At 39.4% G+C, this 17,472-nt stretch overlaps 4 protein-coding genes across 13 annotated transcripts in view; 2 read left to right on the top strand and 2 right to left on the bottom strand.

Annotated features, from left to right (window-relative positions):
- NSUN3 (NOP2/Sun RNA methyltransferase 3) overlaps positions 1-11,881 on the bottom strand; it is a 126,872-nt gene extending 114,991 nt beyond the window's left edge. For 2 of the 6 annotated variants that reach the window (XR_010118608.1, XR_010118609.1), the window contains exons 1-5: positions 11,724-11,742; positions 10,297-10,406; positions 8,171-8,252; positions 6,722-6,844; positions 2,630-2,845 (exon numbers count right to left, since the gene is read on the bottom strand). Coding sequence is in view for 4 of the 6 variants with exons in the window: in XM_063630555.1 (XP_063486625.1) it covers positions 2,630-2,796 (167 nt within the window). In the remaining 2 variants the exon portion in view is untranslated. Of the gene's footprint in view, positions 1-2,629; positions 2,846-6,721; positions 6,845-8,170; positions 8,253-10,296; positions 10,407-11,723 lie in introns of those variants that run through there. The other 4 variants (XM_063630555.1, XM_063630556.1, XM_055260663.2 and 1 more) reach the window with 4 other exon arrangements.
- Positions 11,882-11,926: 45 nt separating this feature from the next.
- Positions 11,927-17,472, top strand: part of STX19 (syntaxin 19) — a 45,938-nt gene continuing 40,392 nt past the window's right edge. Inside the window, exons 1-2 of one of the 3 annotated variants that reach the window (XM_055260664.2) lie at positions 11,927-12,115; positions 13,266-13,496. The gene's annotated coding sequence lies outside the window, so the exon portion shown is untranslated. The remainder of the gene's footprint in view (positions 12,116-13,265; positions 13,497-17,472) is intronic. The other 2 variants (XM_063630558.1, XM_063630557.1) reach the window with 2 other exon arrangements.
- Positions 11,929-16,930, top strand: DHFR2 (dihydrofolate reductase 2). Of its 3 annotated transcripts, XR_010118610.1 has the most exons (3): positions 11,929-12,115; positions 13,266-14,886; positions 15,970-16,930. XR_010118610.1 is itself a non-coding variant. In XM_063630560.1 (2 exons), exons 1-2 carry the CDS (start codon positions 13,361-13,363, stop codon positions 13,864-13,866), a joined length of 390 nt encoding a protein of 129 aa, XP_063486630.1. In that variant the 3' UTR covers positions 13,867-16,930. The 3 variants fall into 3 exon arrangements, 2 of the variants coding, with proteins under 2 accessions (XP_063486630.1, XP_063486629.1); XM_063630560.1 differs by lacking the exon at positions 11,929-12,115 and having other exon boundaries at positions 13,361-13,728; positions 13,845-16,930; XM_063630559.1 differs by lacking the exon at positions 11,929-12,115 and having other exon boundaries at positions 13,361-16,930.
- Positions 14,442-17,472, bottom strand: part of ARL13B (ADP ribosylation factor like GTPase 13B) — a 77,633-nt gene continuing 74,602 nt past the window's right edge. The window contains exon 13 of the transcript XR_010118607.1: positions 14,442-15,094. The gene's annotated coding sequence lies outside the window, so the exon portion shown is untranslated. The remainder of the gene's footprint in view (positions 15,095-17,472) is intronic.

The following is a 17,472-nucleotide window of genomic DNA, read 5'->3' as shown; positions in this document are numbered from 1 at the left end:
ATTGACAAATGGGATCTAATTAAACTCAAGAGCTTCTGCACAGCAAAAGAAATTATCATCAGAGTGAACAGGCAACCTACAAAACAGGAGAAAGTTTTTGCAATCTATCCAACTGACAAAGGGATAATATCCAGAATCTACAAAGAACTTAAACAAATTTATAAGAAAAAAACAAACAACCCCATCGAAAAGTGGACAAAGGACATGAACAAACACTTCTCAAAAGAAGACATTTATGCAGCCAAAAGACACATGAAAAAATGCTCATCATCACTGGCCATCAGAGAAATGCAAATCAAAACCACAGTGAGATACCATCTCACACCAGTTAGAATGGCGATCATTAAAAAATCAGGAAACAACAGGTGCTGGAGAGGATGTGGAGAAATAGGAACACTTTTACACTGTTGGTGGGACTGTAAATTAGTTCAACCATTGTGGAAGTCAGTGTGGCGATTCCTCAGGGATCTAGAACTAGAAATACCATTTGACCCAGCCATCCCATTACTGGGTATATACCCAAAGGACTAGACATCATGCTGCTATAAAGACACATGCACACGTATGTTTATCGCGGCACTATTCACAATAGCAAAGAGTTGGAACCAACCCACATGTCCAACAACGATAGACTGGATTAAGAAAATGTGGCATATATACACCATGGAATACTATGCAGCCATAAAAAATGATGAGTTCATGTCCTTTGTAGGGACATGGATGAAACTGGAAAACATCATTCTCAGTAAACTATGGCAAGGACAAAAAACCAAACACCGCATGTTCTCACTCATAGGTGGGAATTGAACAATGAGAACTCATGGACACAGGAAGGGGAACATCACACTCTGGGGACTGTTGTGGGGTGGGGGTAGGGGGGAGGGACAGCATTAGGAGATATACCTAATGCTAAATGACGAGTTAATGGGTGCAGGAAATCAACATGGCACATGGATACATATGTAACAAACCTGCACATTGTGCACATGTAGCCTAAAACCTGTAGTATAATAAAAAATAAAAAAAAAAAAAAGAATCCCGATCATTAAAAAGTCAGGAAACAACAGATGCTGGAGAGGATGTGGAGAAACAGGAACACTTTTACATTGTTGGTGGGACTGTAAACTAGTTCAACCATTGTGGAAGACAGTGTGGCGATTCCTCAAGGATCTAGAACTAGAAATACCATTTGACCCAGCAATCCCATTACTGAGTATATACCCAAAGGATTATAAATCCTTCTACTATAAGGACACATGCACATGTATGTTTATTGCAGCACTATTCACAATAGCAAAGACTTGTTACCAACCCAAATGTCCATCAATGATAGACTGGATAAAGAAAATGTGTCACATATACTCCATGAAATACTATGCAGCCATATAAAAGGATGAGTTCATGTCCTTTGCAGGGACATGGATGAAGCTGGAAACCATCATTCTCAGCAAACTATCACAGGAACAGAAAACCAAACACTGCATGTTCTCACTCATCAGTGGGAGTTGAACAATGAGAACACATGGACACAGGGAGGGGAACATCACACACTGGGGCCTGTCGGGGGGTGAGGGGCTGGGGGACGGATAGCATTTGGAGAAATACCTAATGTAGGTGATGGGTTGATGGGTGCAGCAAACCACCATGGCATGGGTATACCTATGTAACAAAACTGCACATTCTGCACATGTACCGCAGAACTTAGAGTATAATAATAAAAAAAAAAGACAAGAACTTATTGCAGACTGAGGCAGAACTCTTCAGAAATTATTCTATCTTGTTCTTTAGCGACTAGATGAAATAAGGCCTAAATAGAACAAACGAAATTTTTTATCTTTCATGATCTACACCCAACCCTACTGAACTATATAGATTTCCTGTAACAAGTTTCTTTAAAATTTACTGATCTCCACATGCCCCGCCCCCCAACCTCCCTGAATAACCTTTCCTCTCTCACCTATCTGTTCTCAACTTAGGGAGTTTTATCTCTCCAATGAAGCCTTTCCACTTACCACCCGGTTCACATCCTCCACCATACTCTGATATCATTATTAATAAATGTTACTGATTGGATGTGTACAATGTTCGTTTTGCATGTTTATATCATAGAACCATCACAACAACCTTGAGAGAGGCAGCTCTTACTCCTATTTTAGAGGTTAACTGAGGCTTTTAGAGATTTTGGCAACTTACCTGAGGTCACATTGCTAGTAGGCAGAAGTATCTGATTCAAAATCAGACTGACTTTAAAGTCTAACAGAAGTGATTCCCAAAGTGTGAGACCCTGGTACTACAGCACAGAGCTACAAAAGGGGGCAGGAAAGAGAATTTTACCCCAACGCTCACTTAGTACAAGTGGCCCTGACCTCCCTGAAACCCTTTTGTGTCTAACAATGAAATCAGCTTGCCACATCCTGCCTACAGAAGCAGCTCCAACAGACCAACTCTTGAAGGGACTGCTAAGGCTGCTCAGGTTGGTGCTTCCTAGCCCTGAGAAAGCAAAGCTGTGTATTAATATGATTCTTACAGCTCCCCTTGCACACACCTGCCACTGACCTCCATTCTCCTCTCCACAACACACACACACACACACAACCCCTCCTGTGCCTACACTGGGTGGGTTGCTAACCTGGGGCTGGAAGGAAAGTGGCTTCCGAATCCAAAGCTTTGATGGATGGGCAAATAGTTTAGCAGGCAGTAGAGGGAATGTACGGTAGATGACTCTAGAAAACAGCGGCCAGGCGCCACACTCCAGGCCTTCTCCCAAGATTCACAGTTAGTCTGAAGCGGCTCCATTTACTGGTCTTCCAGGTGAGAAGTGCAAGTACCTCAGTAGCCAGCAGAACTGGAGACATACAAGGTAAGTGACCTGCAAATTTGCTAGTGCATCACTGATATCATTTTGAAAAAAAGACACATTTTAAGTTGACATTAAAATCTCACCATATGTTTAAAGGATGCAATTTCCAGCATACTGTAAAAATTGACATTTTAAAATACAAATTACACTGCCTTTAATATGTGCCCAGTGGAACCTAAATATCAGAATGATTTTGATACCCATCATCCATTTAAAAATTCATAGACTGACTCATCTTTAACAGGTGGAAATTTTATGCTGCTCGTTTTCCTCTTTTATTTACATTCTACTTCATATAACTTGATCTTAATATATTTTCATGCTTGAAATCTTTTTATCACCCTATCATACTTCTCTGGCCCCACATATACACATGTGTATGTACTAAATTTGTTTTTCCTGTGGTCTTAAATCTCTAAGTGTTAAAATGGTAACTTCTGGATTCAGGGATCAATAATATTATTAGTACAAAACCGATCAAAACAACTTATAAAAGTAAAAATTGGTAAGAAATGGATACTTAATGAAATGAGCTTTTGTTTCCATATATCCATAAATGAATATTACTTCTTACTACAATAAAATCAGTCAGGATTCAACATCATTTTTATGCCTATTTTGTGTTTTTATAAAAGCTGAGAAAAACCTTCAGTTAAATAAGTGGATGAGAATTAAATATATTTTGTTATAGCAACGTTTCTTACTTTGAATTCTTTTGGAGTTATATCCCCAAATCACTTAGCAACCTATCATCAAAAATGTCTTAAGTGAATTGATAGCTGACATCTCAATCAAGGCTCCTTTACTTTTGCTGAAAGCAAAACTTGGAAACCACCTGACTTGTCAGAGAATCTGTTAGTCATTTGCTTTCTCACACTGACACTCCAATAGTTTCTGGCACATGGAGGTTTTGAAAACCTGGAGGGACATAGCAGAGAAGCCAGAATGGTGCAAGCGTGCCTTTTTTTTGTGAAAAGGGTGAAGGGAAATTGGAGAAAGGCAGATTGGGAAAGGAGAATATGTACCCCCTTATGTACAGAGGGGCAGAGTAATTTTCTGAAAGAGAATACATGGAAGTTGAGGATCTGAAAACTGACTGCGGTCACTTGCCTGAGCCTACATGCCCCCTTGAAAAGTCTTTCTATTTCTCACTCATTGTTGCTCCTCCCTCCAACATGCTACGTCTGTTTTGTCTTCTTTTTTTTAGAGACAAGGTCTCACTCTGTCACCCAGGCTGGAGTACAGCTGTGCGATCATGGCTCACTGAAGCCTCGACCTCCTGGAATCAAGCGATCCTCCTACCTCAGTCTCCCAAACATTTGGGCCTACAGGCACGCACCACCACATCCAGCTAATTGCTTATTTTTTCTAGAGATGAGGTCTTGCTATATTGCCCATGCTGGTCTTGAACTCCTGTCCTCAGGCAATCCTCCCGCCCTCAAGCAATTCTCCTGCCTTGGCCTCCCAAAGTGCTGGAATTACAGGTGTGAGCCATCGTATATTATCTTCTTGTCAACACTCATTCATTCTCTAAAAATACACCGTCTGTCAACTGTAGGCTAGGCACATCTATTTACTGATAATCATATAAAATAAGCTTAAATTCCTAAGAAACAAAAGAAAAATAAATTCCTAAGAAACAAAAGAAAAATTCCTACGAAACAAAAGAAAAATATTAAAACTGACCAAAAAACAAATATTAAGTAAAACTAGACAGATGGTACACAAGAATAACTGAATTTTGAGAAACAGCTAATGAAGCTAAACTAATATATCACACTGTGTGTCACCCTGCCTGCTTACCCATTTCCCTAACTCGTTTATATGGGAGCCTTGACTTATTTTTCTCCTTGGCTAAGTGCCTGGGGCCTAAATCCCAGAGTAAATTAATAAAATTAGAGTTGTGATTCAAGGCTCTCTGAACTACTTACTATTTTAACAAAGCTAAAGCATTAAAAAAAAGCTAGTTAAGTTAAAATTTTGCAAAACTGTATAATGTATCATTTGGATAATGTTTATTATTTGATAGTATAATTTTCTTTTTTTTTTTTTTTTTTTTTTTTTTGAGATGGAGTCTCGCTCTGTCGCCCAGGCTGGAGTGCAGTGGTGCAATCTCGGCTCACTGCAAGCTCCGCCTCCCGGGTTCATGCCATTCTCCTGCCTCAGCCTCTCCGAGTAGCTGGGACTACAGGCGCCCGCCACCACGCCCGGCTAATTTTTTTGTATTTTTAGTAGAGACGGGGTTTCACCGCGGTCTCGATCTCCTGACCTCGTGATCCGCCCGCCTCGGCCTCCCAAAGTGCTGGGATTACAAGCGTGAGCCACCGCGCCCGGCCGATAGTATAATTTTCATTCAACTTTTCTGTGACTTTATTCTTTTTTCCTACTATTCTACTCTTCACCCTACCTTCCTTCCTAGTGATGAAGATGAAAAATATCATTTAATCTAGAAATGGTTAAACACAATTAATATAACCCTGTAGATTACAGAACCTATTTAAATTTCCATAGCTAAAAAAGAGAAATTCCTTGATTTAGTGCTATTATTATCCACTAGAGGGTGCTCATTCAACTATTTTAAAAGTTGGAAATGAAAAATAAATCAATTTATGGAAATGCACCAAAGTATGTTTTTGAGTCATTTTATTTTTACTCTTCAGAGATGCTAATGAAGAGCTGATGGCTTCCTATTCTATTTTGGCAATGGCTCTTCCTTGTATTTCACAGAAGGGCAATTTACGTCAAGATTTGTTATTCACTGTACCTCAGACAGGAAATCCTTTGCGTTTCTGGTGGAACATCAAAAGGCTAAAAGTCCTGAACATAAGAGTCCTTCATACTACGGGATCTGAGCATACATTTGGAAGGATGCAACTCCAGACCCTTCACAGCAGCACAGATGGTACAGGAAAAGGCGTGGACTTTTAAATCACAGGACTGAATTTGCCACAACTACAAGATACCTATCAATTGTTCTAACCTCTGACTTTAAAGCATCTACAAGTTACTTCTTCACAGAGATTTGCACAGATTAAGGCTGAAAATGTGTGTAAAGCCGACATATAGGACAATATAGAAATCTAGATACTGGTTCATTTCTCTCTTTCTTAACCACCTCGGTCTACATCCTTCACAGATTATGGTAATATTATCCGGTTGTGTGTGTGTGTGTGTGTGTGTGTATTTTTTTCCTCTCTGTATGTGAACTCTGGGTCAGTGAGGAGAGTGTCCAAAAAAAAAGATGTTGCAGACAGTTCAGACTTATACGTTCTGTTTGTTTTGCTTTCTATAAAGTACATGCAAAATTTCCACAGTTAATAAAGATTTCTAGTTAACGCTTATATTAATCATACATTTATTAAGTATCCATTAATTATCCAATTAATCATACATGTATTTGAGGGCAGGATATATACAGTCCATTTTTGTATTCTCAGTGCTTAGCACAATGCCTAGTACACAAACACTGACAAAACTGGGAATAAGCAGAAGACTTGCCCAAGTCTCCAGGTATTGGTTCTTCAAAACCCTCCCTTGTCAGGAAAAAGATAAGCAAGTTAGTAAATTATGACAAGAAAACCTTGAAAGAATCACAATAGCTCTATCAACAAAATGCAATGGATACACGAAAGGCAAAACTAATTTTGCCAAGGGACATACAGAAGGCTTGAAGAAGTGGTTAATCATAGTAACAAAAATAATGCTAATGCATATGAAGTCCTTACTATACGTCAAACAACATTCCATTCACATTGTATATACACAAATTCATTTTATCTTCCCAAATGATTATATGAAATAGATACTATTTTTTCCCCATTTTACAGACGAGAACAATGGAGCACAGAGATATTAACTCACCTAGGTCATATGCTACAAGATGCAGAGGTGGGATTTGAACCCACACTACTGTACAGAGGGAGAAGAGAAAAAGGCATTCCTAGCAGAAGAACAGCATAGCCAGTCCCAAAGGCATGAAGGAGCCTGCCCAGAAAGATAAGATCTTTAGTTCAAACCATACTGCAGACTTCTGGGGAGCAAAGGTTTGTACTCAAGGTATGACACAATGGAATTTGGTAGCACTGAGAAACAGCATGACAGAGTGGGTAAAACAAACTCTCAAGGCTCTTCAAAGTGTGAGATGTGTATACTTGGGCAAGTTAAAGTGTGAGATGTGTATACTTGGGCAAGTTACTTAACCTCTGTGTGCCTCAGCTTTCCTATCTATAAATGGAAATAATAACTATTTCAGAGGGTTGTACATAAGATTGTTATTATTCATAAGGTGATTACAACATTGACTGGTATATAGTGCCATAAAAATGGTTGCTAAAATAAGCAAACAGGTAAGTACTAAACGTGGCTGTTGCAATATGCCAGATAAGAGATTGGGAAGGTCTAAGTGAATGGCAGCAGTAGAGAATTTTTTTAAAAAGATCCAAATTAAAAGGGGGCAGGGTAGTTGAGTCTCAAAGACAACTCTCACTTCTGACACCAACTACAAGTTCAGGGATTCCAAGGATGACTCTCAGGTTTGATTATTCACTGGGACAAAACCGAACTCACTGAAAGCTGTTATAATCACAGTTATAGTCACAGTTTATTATAACGAAAGCATACAGATTAAAAACAATCACAGGAAGAGACTCATAGTGCAGAATTCACAACAATTCAAAGCATGAAGCTTCCAGATGTCCTCTCCAACGGAATCATCAACAAGGCCAACTTTTGCTGGCAGTAATGTATGACAGTATGCACAAGAGTACTGCCAACCAGGGAGACTCACTAAAGCCTTGGTATCCACTTTTTACTGGGGCTTGGTCACGTACATATGATTGACTGTCCATACAGCTTTTAGTCACAAGCCCTTCTGGATGTTGAGTTGACACCTGTGGTCCCCAGGCCTCAACATAAATCACATCGTTAGATTATCAAGTGTGACCTCAACACCCAGGTAAACAAAGAGACACTTATCAGGAAGGACATTCCAAGGACTTAGAGATTGCCTCCCAGGAGCTGAGGGCAGTTGCTAGACTTATTTTTATATAAGGTTCATTTTTTACTACAAAGGTAGTGAAGGTATAGAGAAGAAAGGAGGCAACCAGACTGATGGTGATACACTTAATTGAGATAAAATAGGCAGGTAGCAAAGGCAACATAGGTTTGAAAGGGAAAAATAGTAATACACTTTTGAGTTTGCCAAGTAACTGAAGTTGCTGAAAAACAGGAGTATGGGACTAAATCTTGGGAAGAATCTCACAGCTTGAGATGACTGCATACTGATAAAAGTCATGCGATGAATGGGCTTACCTGAGGAGAACATGGAGGCAACAAATAGAGCAAAAGTTGAACCAGGGTAAACTCCAATTTTAAAGGGCTGCTCAGAGGATGACTAGACAAGAAAGGTTATTAAAAAAGAGCAAAACTAAATGCTAAATCTTCCTCACTACTACAGGAAACTAAAAATATTGAATAAATTACTTTCTAAATAGGCCAAAAAAAGAGCACTTGACTTTCCCTGGAAGTAGACTCTACAAGTACATTATGTCTTGCAAACAAGCAGTTAAAGAACAAAATATTTCATTCTGTTCTTATTTCCCCATACCATCTTCCACGCTCAGACTACTTCCTAAGCTGAGAAGCCTTTATTTTGCCTATGGCAAATTTAGTGTGTATTTATGCAAAACTTAAATTACCACGAAAACTCAACAATAGGGTAAATGAAGAAGAAGGCACAGCTAATTAAATGGATTTGAGGTTCATTGCTCATTTTGCTCAGGGTCAAATAATAGTATATGACTTTGTGAGTACACTAAGTAGAAAAATAAGTCATTATAGGATATGAGTAGCCAGACTGCTACAAAGTCTACAGAAAAAAAATGCCTCTTGAAATCTTTTTTTGGTTTGTTTTAAATCACATCCCAGATATGAAACAGTATAGAACAAGGATGAGCTGTGGGAGTTATTGAGTCAGACGACCCAGGCACAAGCCTCAGCTCTGCCATTTATTAGCTGAGTGAACTTGGGCAAGTTACTTAAACTCTTAACGGGTTTGTTCTGAGGATCATGTAAGTCAGTATTGTCTGGCATATAGTAAACAGGCAATAAGTGTTTGGTTATTTGGATACTATATTTGAGTACCTTTGTATACTGAAAACCTCATAAATTTATTACATACTTTATTATTCAGTTTTTCATCTCTGTGACAGAAAATACCCATTTGAAAATCTACTTTTGAAATAAACCCCACGAATATAAACGGTTTGCATATTACAGCATTTACCAATTTCTATAACAGCTTAATTGTCCTAAAATTAACTCAGAATCACCTCAGACTTTGTGATCTTTATTAGCCAAAAGTTAATTTGTTTTAGAAAATGCGTAGAACTGCCCTTTGTAAAGGAGAAATGCTTAAGAGTTGATCCAAGAAAAAAATGGACAAGCCAACCATCTGAAAAATTAGTCTGAATCAAGTTCCAGATAATATCTGTAGCCATGCAACTTTTTTTCCTCATGCAACATGTAGTGGGCTTTTGCCCTAACTTCATGAACAGTGCACCTTCTTCCCTCAACCTAGGAGGTCTAGTTCTTTTTGTCAAAGTAACTCCTCTAAGTCACCAAGACCCAGCTTCCCTCCAGGCCTTTGCTGGCACCCTCAGGCTTTGTTAGATACTTGGATCACAGTATTTACAAATTAGTTTATATAGTTGTAACCACACTCATCTCCTCACTTCTCCCATTAACACTAACTAGATGGCATGTAAACTGGACATGCAGACTGTCTTGCTCTGTATGCCAGAGGGTTATATAGTGTATTAGGCATTCAACGTCAAGAACCCATACAGTAACCCATACATTATACATTAACAGCAGCTTACCAAACACGACAAATCACATTTCTCGCACTTCCATGCATTAAACATTCCTTATTTATTTTTATAGTATATTTAAATAATTTTGTGTGTATATGCACGTGTTCAAAATATACCCAGCCATCAACATAGGAAAGAAATATGATTACCAAACAAAGTGTACCTTTGGCTGAGATAAAGCAGTGCTGGCTTTAAAGATTTGTGGTATTATCTTCTAAATTTCAGAAACCAGTCAAATATTCCAAATTTTATGGTTTTTCTTTTACAGTATAATTAATTTTGTCAAACTAGTAGGCATTCCTATTTCAAGGATAAAAGCAATTGCTCAAAGCAAAGGCGTAACAATTTGTGCTTACCATCCCTACAAAGTTTTCTTTCCCCTTTCCAACATATGATTCATTCTATTTCTTCTTAGTTGTTCCTTTCTATAGCTTCAGTAGGAAAGGGCAACCAGATTTAGATTCCTTTGCCTTTTATCCTCATAGCATCCCTCCCACAAAAAGGAGGACTACATATTGTACTTTGTCTGTTCCATCACAAAGCATCGAGATGAATTATACTAACCTTACTGTATTCCAGGCATCTCCGAGTTCTTTGGAATACTGTTTTTCAAAATGATCCAACACAACTTTGCAAATCTGTTTTGCAAGCTTCCCCTCTGATTTTGCTTTCAGCTATGATGATAAGAAAAAGTTGCTGACACACAGTGATATTACAAATTTACTGAACGTCAACATTAGCAAGGTCTTTTTTACAAGACAAGAACACTTTTTTTGGATAATTACTAGTTCTTGAAAAGGAAGCAATACCTTACATGTACCAAAACTGTACTACATTACCTAATTATGAAAAGGCAAGGTTTTTTCAAATAATTATTTTCCAAACGTGAAGCAAAAGTTCAAACAGAATCTACTGGGGCTGAAGAAACTGTCAAAAGGAACAAAATTAATTTTAAAAAGTCACTGTAGGGGCTAGGCGGGTGGCTCACACCTGTAATCCCAGCACTGTGGGAGACACAGGCGGGAGGATCACATGAGGTCTGGAGTTCAAGACTAGGTTGGCCAACATGGGAAACCCGTCTCTACTAAAAATACAAAAATTAGCCGGGAGTGGTGGTGGGCGCCTGTAACCCCACCTACTCAGGGGGCTGAGGTGGGAGAATCGCTTGAACTCAGGAGGTGGAGGCTGCAGTGAGCCGAGATCGCGCCACTATACTCCAGCTGGCTCATGCTTTGCAGGGACGAGGAGAGAGGATCATTTCCCAGTTCACGACCAGACTGGGAAACATATCAAGGACGTGTCTCTACAAAAAGTAAAAAAAAAAAAAAAAAAAAAAAAAATTAGCCAGGCGTGGTGGCCTGCTCCTGTAGTCCTAGCTACTAGGGAGGCTGAAGCTGGAGGATCGCTTGAACCCAGGAGTTCAAGGTTACAGTGAGCTATGAAGGAGCAGCTGCATTCCAGCTTGGGTGACAGAGCAAGAACTTGTATCTAAACAAAACTAAAAAGTCATCGTGGATGCTGACATCAAGAAAAATTGGTGACAGGTATTTGAGAACTCTGTACTATCTTTGCAACTCTTCGTTATTTTAAAGTGAAAAGTTAATTTAGGGGGAAAAGTCACTCCAATTTCATCGTGAACTTCCTTGCAATTGTTTCCTTTATTCATCCAAGAAAAGTGTATTAAATGCCTACTATGTAACAGACACTGTTCTAAGCTCCCGGGACACCGCTATGACACAGAAAACAAATCTCAGCCCTCCAAGAGCTGGAGGGAGTGGGTACTAGAAGTCTGCGAGCTGGACGGAAGGGACTCAGCATTACTGCACTCAGCATTATTTCAGAGTTTGACAGTAAAGCCAAAGAAACGCTGATCTCGCGAGGGGAAGAACAAAGGTGATGTTCCCCCATCCCAGCACCCTCCCTCGCCACCTCGGCCGCGTCCAGAAGCGTCTCATTCAGATAGAGGTACCCAGCCGGGTCCCAGGTCTCACCCGGGTCAGCATTGTCCCGCTGAGAGCTTTCAAACAACAGGTGTACGCGAATCAGCATCAAAAAGCCTCCAGGGAACTGAAAGAACAGTCTGACTTCCGGGATTCACGGGCATCCACTTTCATTCTTACGTTTCCTCTTCAATTTCTCGCGAGATACTGATTTGCTCGCGCTATAGAATTCTCGTCGAAAAGGCTTAGCTCCCGCGGGAGAGTTTGCGCGCAGTAACTTCCGGTAGCTGGTAAAGGCTGATACTTCCCAGGATGCGGAGGTAGCGGGCCGGGGCCAAAACGACTTTCGCTACTTGGATTGGTCGGCGTAGCTTTGGGCGGCCGGACCTTAGAAAGTCACACATCTGCGCGCCTGTGTGGCCCCAGCTTCTGCGGATGCTGAGGTGGGAGGATCGCGTGGGCAGAAGTCTGAGCTTGCAGTGACCCGTGATCGCGCCACTGCGCTGCAGCGTGGGCGACAGAGCGAGGCTTTGTCTCAAAAACAAATAAATAAAAAGATAGTCGCATATTGTGCTGAACAGTCTGTATATGCATGGGGCTCAATAAAAGAATGAGTTTTGGGGTTATGTTGTATGATGACTGCTTTAAAATATTCTCAAAGCGAAGCTAGTTACTGACTTAATCTACCAAATCTAATGACCCCTGTTAGCCTAGATATTCAGTACCCAAGGATAAAAGGGTGGAATGTAATGAAAAAGAAATTAAGTCATGCTTTTCCCCAGACCTGGCCCATGGGGATAATCTCTCCTTCTTTTAATCGAGAGTGTTAAATGATTAAACTGAAGTAGGCGTGTAAAGCGGTTACGACAGTGATTAGGAAACAGTAAATGCCCAAATGTTAGCTGCTGCTATTATTTTCACTATTGTGATCATTGTGATTTTTGTCGCGTTGATACCAAATGCGTGAAGACCAAAAGGACCCTCCACTGTAGCCTCCCCACTTCACCTTTACAAGGAGCAATGTTTAATGGTTCTCCAAGGAAGATGTTTATTACACCTATTTTGACACGAATATAAGTTTATTTGCTCTTTTGGTGTCATGCTTCAGTAACTATCATTTGTAGCAGCAATCAGCAATTAGAAAAAATTGGTTTGATGTGGTCCCTGATATTTAATAATCATTTTGAGTTGTTCCTTGATGCTCATATCAATATACGTACATGCTATAGATACAAGTCTTATATTCATGTAAAAACAAGTCTTTCCCCCAATCCGATTTGAAGCTTAATATATTTATTTATTTAAACAAGTTTCCAAGTCACCTGAAAAATGCATCTTATTAGAATTTAGATTTGGTACAAAAGACAATATGATATTCAGGAATGAAATGATGTCATCTCTTGGATGCCCTCTGTTTAATGTTTATGGAAAAGTCGGTCTAACCTTTCAGCCTCTGTATTTTTTTATAATTTTATAAATTTATATTTTATAAATATATTTTATATATTTATATATTTTATATAATTTATTTTTCTATGCTCATTCCAGAATGTTGCAATTAATTAATACAGTGGTATTGTATTTGCAATGTAGACACGTAAAAGAATTTGAAGAAGTGAATTTCGCGGCATTCTTGGCCTGGCTTCCTGGTGTAGCCAGCAAGCTCGGAGGTGCTAACCGCTGCTGTCATGGTTCGTTTGCTAAACTGCATCGTCGCTGTGTCCCAAAACATGGGCATCGGCAAGAACGGGGACCTGCCCTGGCCGCCGCTCAGGAATGAATTCAGGTATTTCCAGAGAATGACCACAACTTCTTCAGTAGAAGGTAAACAGAATCTGGTGATTATGGGTAGGAAGACCTGGTTCTCCATCCCTGAGAAGAATCGACCTTTAAAGGATAGAATTAATTTAGTTCTCAGCAGGGAACTCAAGGAACCTCCACAAGGAGCTCATTTTCTTGCCAGAAGTTTGGATGATGCCTTAAAACTTACTGAACAACCAGAATTAGCAAATAAAGTAGACATGATTTGGATAGTTGGTGGCAGTTCTGTTTATAAGGAAGCCATGAATCACTCAGGCCATCTTAAACTATTTGTGACAAGGATCATGCAGGACTTTGAAAGTGACATGTTTTTTTCAGAAATTGACTTGGAGAAATATAAACTTCTGCCAGAATACCCAGGTGTTCTCTCTGATGTCCAGGAGGAGAAAGGCATTAAGTACAAATTTGAAGTATATGAGAAGAATGATTAATATGAAGGTGTTTTCTGGTTTAAGTTGTTCCCCCTCCCTCTGAGAAAAGTATGCATTTTTACATTAGAAAAGAGTTTTCTTGACTTCAGATCTATGGATAATTATTTCTGAGCAACGTGTATTTATTCCTCACTAATCTTGGCTATATCAGATACCATTTATGAAACATTCTTGCTATAACTAAGTCTCTCCAAGACCCCGAGTCACAAGCACCTGCTACAGTGAGCTGCCATTCCACACCCATCACGTGTGGCACTCTTGCCAGTCCTTGACATGGTCGGGCTTTTGTAATGTTGGTAGTATTTATTAAAGATGAAGATGCACATACCCTTCAACTGAGCAGTTTCACTAGTGGGAAATACTGAAAGCTTCGTATGTGTATATCCAGAGGTTTGTAGACAAATGTTGCAGCCTTGTTTGTAACAGTGAAAAACTGAAAACAACCTGGAAGTCCAGTGAAGGGAAAATGAATATATTTCTGTCTTAGATTGGGGAACCCAAAACAGATTCCAAGACTGAAATTTAAGTGAAAGCAGTTTATTTGCTAGGTCATACCAGAAGTCATCAATCAAAGTATGGAGAAATGGAACTGAGAAGGTAAAAACCAGTTCAAAGTCAGTGAGGAGGTTCTCATTGGTAACGAGCTCCATACTGCTGAGATACAGGGAAACAGAGGGGAGAAAGCTAGAGTATTTAATCCCCCACTCCTTGGTTGTCAGCTCCCTGTCCTGCGTGTGGGCAGAACGTACTCCAGCTACTCAATAGCAAGTTCCAGGTGTTTGCTGAAAGAAGCTGCTGGAATGTACGGGAACAGTGAATGCCAAACACTTAAGGCAATTCCATGTTTAAGTATATAAACTCTTCTTCATACTTTTTTTCTTTTTAAGACAGAATTTCACTCTTGTTGCCCAGGCGGAGTGCAATGGAACAACCTTGGCTCACGGCAACTTCCACCTTCCCAGGTTCAAGCAATTCTCCTGCCTCAGGCTCCTGGGTGGCTGGGACTACAGGCGCGTGCCACCACGCCAGGCTAATTTTGTATTTTTGGCGGGGACATTCCATGTTGGTCAGGCTGGTCTCGAACTCTCGACCTCAGGTGATCCTCCTGCCTCGGCCTTCAGGGGTGCTGGGATTACAGGCATCAGCCACTGCACTTGGCTGATCTTCATTCTTTTAGTAAAAAGTATAAAGCCACACATGGTTTATTTGAAATATTTTATAATTTAAAAAACTACAGAAGCAGGAAAACCAATTAGAAGTTCAAGTGAGGGATGATGATAATTGGAACCAAAGGATTGCATGTAGTAAGAAATTGTGATTTAAGATATATTTTAAAGTTGCAAGTAGCAGGATATTCTGATGGAGTTTGACTTTGGTTTTGGGCCCACTGAGTTTGAGATGCCTTTGAGAAATGAAAGAAGTAGAGAATTAAAAGAAAAACTGGCCAGGCATGGTGACTCACGCCTGTGGTCCCAGCACTTTGGGGGGCTGAGGTGGGTGGATCACTTGAGACCAGCTTGGGCACCATGGTGGAACCCCGTCTCTACAGAAGATACAAAAATTGGCTGGGCATTGTGGCACACACCTGTAGTCTTGTCTACTCGGGGGGCTGAGATGGAGGGATCAATTGAGCCCGCGAGTTCAAGGCTGCAGTAAGTCGTGATTGTGCCACTGCACTCCAGCCTGGGTGACAAAAGAGACCCTGTCTCAAAAAAGAATCTAAAAACAATGGAACCATGCCTTCAGAATTCTATAAAGTTATTTTCAACTGATAAATCTATATTCAGTCAAATAATCAGGGGTGAAGGTAAAATAATACACTTTTAGACAAGCAAAGACTCAGGGGTTACACGTACCCTTTCTTGGGAAGCTATCGCAGAAAATACTCCAGCAAAATGGAGGAGTACACAAACCAGAGAATGACGTGGATCCAGCAAATAGTATCCAACACAGGCAATATTCCAGCTATGGAGCTAGCTTTAAAAAGAAACAGTAAAAATACTAATAGGTTAGCTGGGTGGGATGGCCCATGCCTGTAGTCCCAGCTACTCAGGAGGCTAAGCAAAAGGATGGCTTGAGCCCAAGAGTTCAGAGCAGCCTGGCCACCATAGTGAGATCCCTTCTCTTAAAAATAATAGGTTATTGGCAGATTTGGGGCATTTGGAAAGAAGTGCTTTGAAGATAAAGCAAAAGTAAAAAAAAAAACAAGGGGGAAGGGTTGGTTAGGCAATCATTAATTCTAGGGCAGGAAGAAGTACAGGATAGGAAGTAAGAGCATCAGATGCTATTTTCCTCAACAATGGGCAATATGTACATAGTCATAATGATGTGGTGACTGCTTAGCCCCTAAATCTGGTAACTACTTTGGGACAATATGGGAGGAAAAGTGAAGATAGTGATGGTGTAAGAGCTAAATCCTCATCTGTCATATCAAGAAATCACTATATAATGTATAACATAATCAAGAAATGACTAAGTAGTTATGTGAGAAAAAAATGGAACATTGCTAGAAGAGTTAGAAGTCATTGCTCTGGAGAATTAGCAGGGATGGGGCAGGGGACTGTTAGGATGCATTATAAACTAAAGAGGCTTTTAAAGATTACATGTATTAATATATGCATTCACTTGAAAAACTAAAAAAATAGTAATTTTTTAAAACCCATGGAGGTAACTACCAGAAGGAAAAACTAAGAGAATGAAAAGCGCTTTCCTCTGGAAAGAACAAGTGGCAGCACTGCTGTTTTCATTGTAAGACTTTTGGAGCCATTTGATTTTACTTAACCATTTTCATATATTTCTTTAATAAAAATAATTCTGTCTTAATAAAAAGTTACACTCATTCATTAAAAAAAGAATTTTAAGACTGTAGTAAGAATGATAGTTTATTTCTGTTAGAGAAAGGCAATGTGTTATACTTGGAAAGAGGTCATATTAATTTTATCACATATTTTTGGGACTCAGCATCTTTATATTTTCTGATTTTAAATAAACAACTTTGCTTATGAATTTTGTCTGAATCTCTAATAATCTCCTTATAATGCCTAATTAATTATGCCCTTAGTTTGGGTAGGTTTTCAAATCTTATTAGTTATTTCTTTTTTAGATTACCGATCATGTCCACTTATCTAGGTGTCTTAGTATCATTTTATTTATATTTGAGATAACCATGTCAGATGTTAAAACACTTTCTCAATTTTTCTTATAACCATTTGACTTTAAGTGTGAAGGTATCTTAAATTTTTTTTGTGCATTGTAAATTGAGTTTATTGATTCCACTGCTTTCAGGCGTATACATTTTTTCCCCGAGTGAAGCCACTTCTGTTTCTCCCCTTACCTTTTCATAGTTTAATCCTTTATGTTTAACCTCTTCATCTATCTAGAATCAATATATGTGTATCATGAGAATGTTAATGGATTTTACTCCCCATCCGCACCCCAAATAGCTACCAAAGAACAAACAATTCTACACTGAGTTTTAGGAATAAAAACTGTTAGCAGCAAACTTGAATTAAACCACTGCAGACATAAGACATTGAGCTCACACAAAT

The sequence above is a fragment of the Symphalangus syndactylus genome, chromosome 21 (genome assembly GCF_028878055.3).
Source record: "Symphalangus syndactylus isolate Jambi chromosome 21, NHGRI_mSymSyn1-v2.1_pri, whole genome shotgun sequence".
NCBI classification, from domain to species: domain Eukaryota; kingdom Metazoa; phylum Chordata; class Mammalia; order Primates; family Hylobatidae; genus Symphalangus; species Symphalangus syndactylus.
The sequence above is the reverse complement of the archived record's forward strand: the minus strand, read 5'-3'. Positions and strand labels throughout refer to the sequence as shown.

Coding starts and splice junctions, on each gene's coding strand:
- DHFR2 (XM_063630559.1), top strand. CDS start 13,361: ATGGTTCGTTTGCTAAACTGCATCGTCGCTGTGTCCCAAAACATGGGC.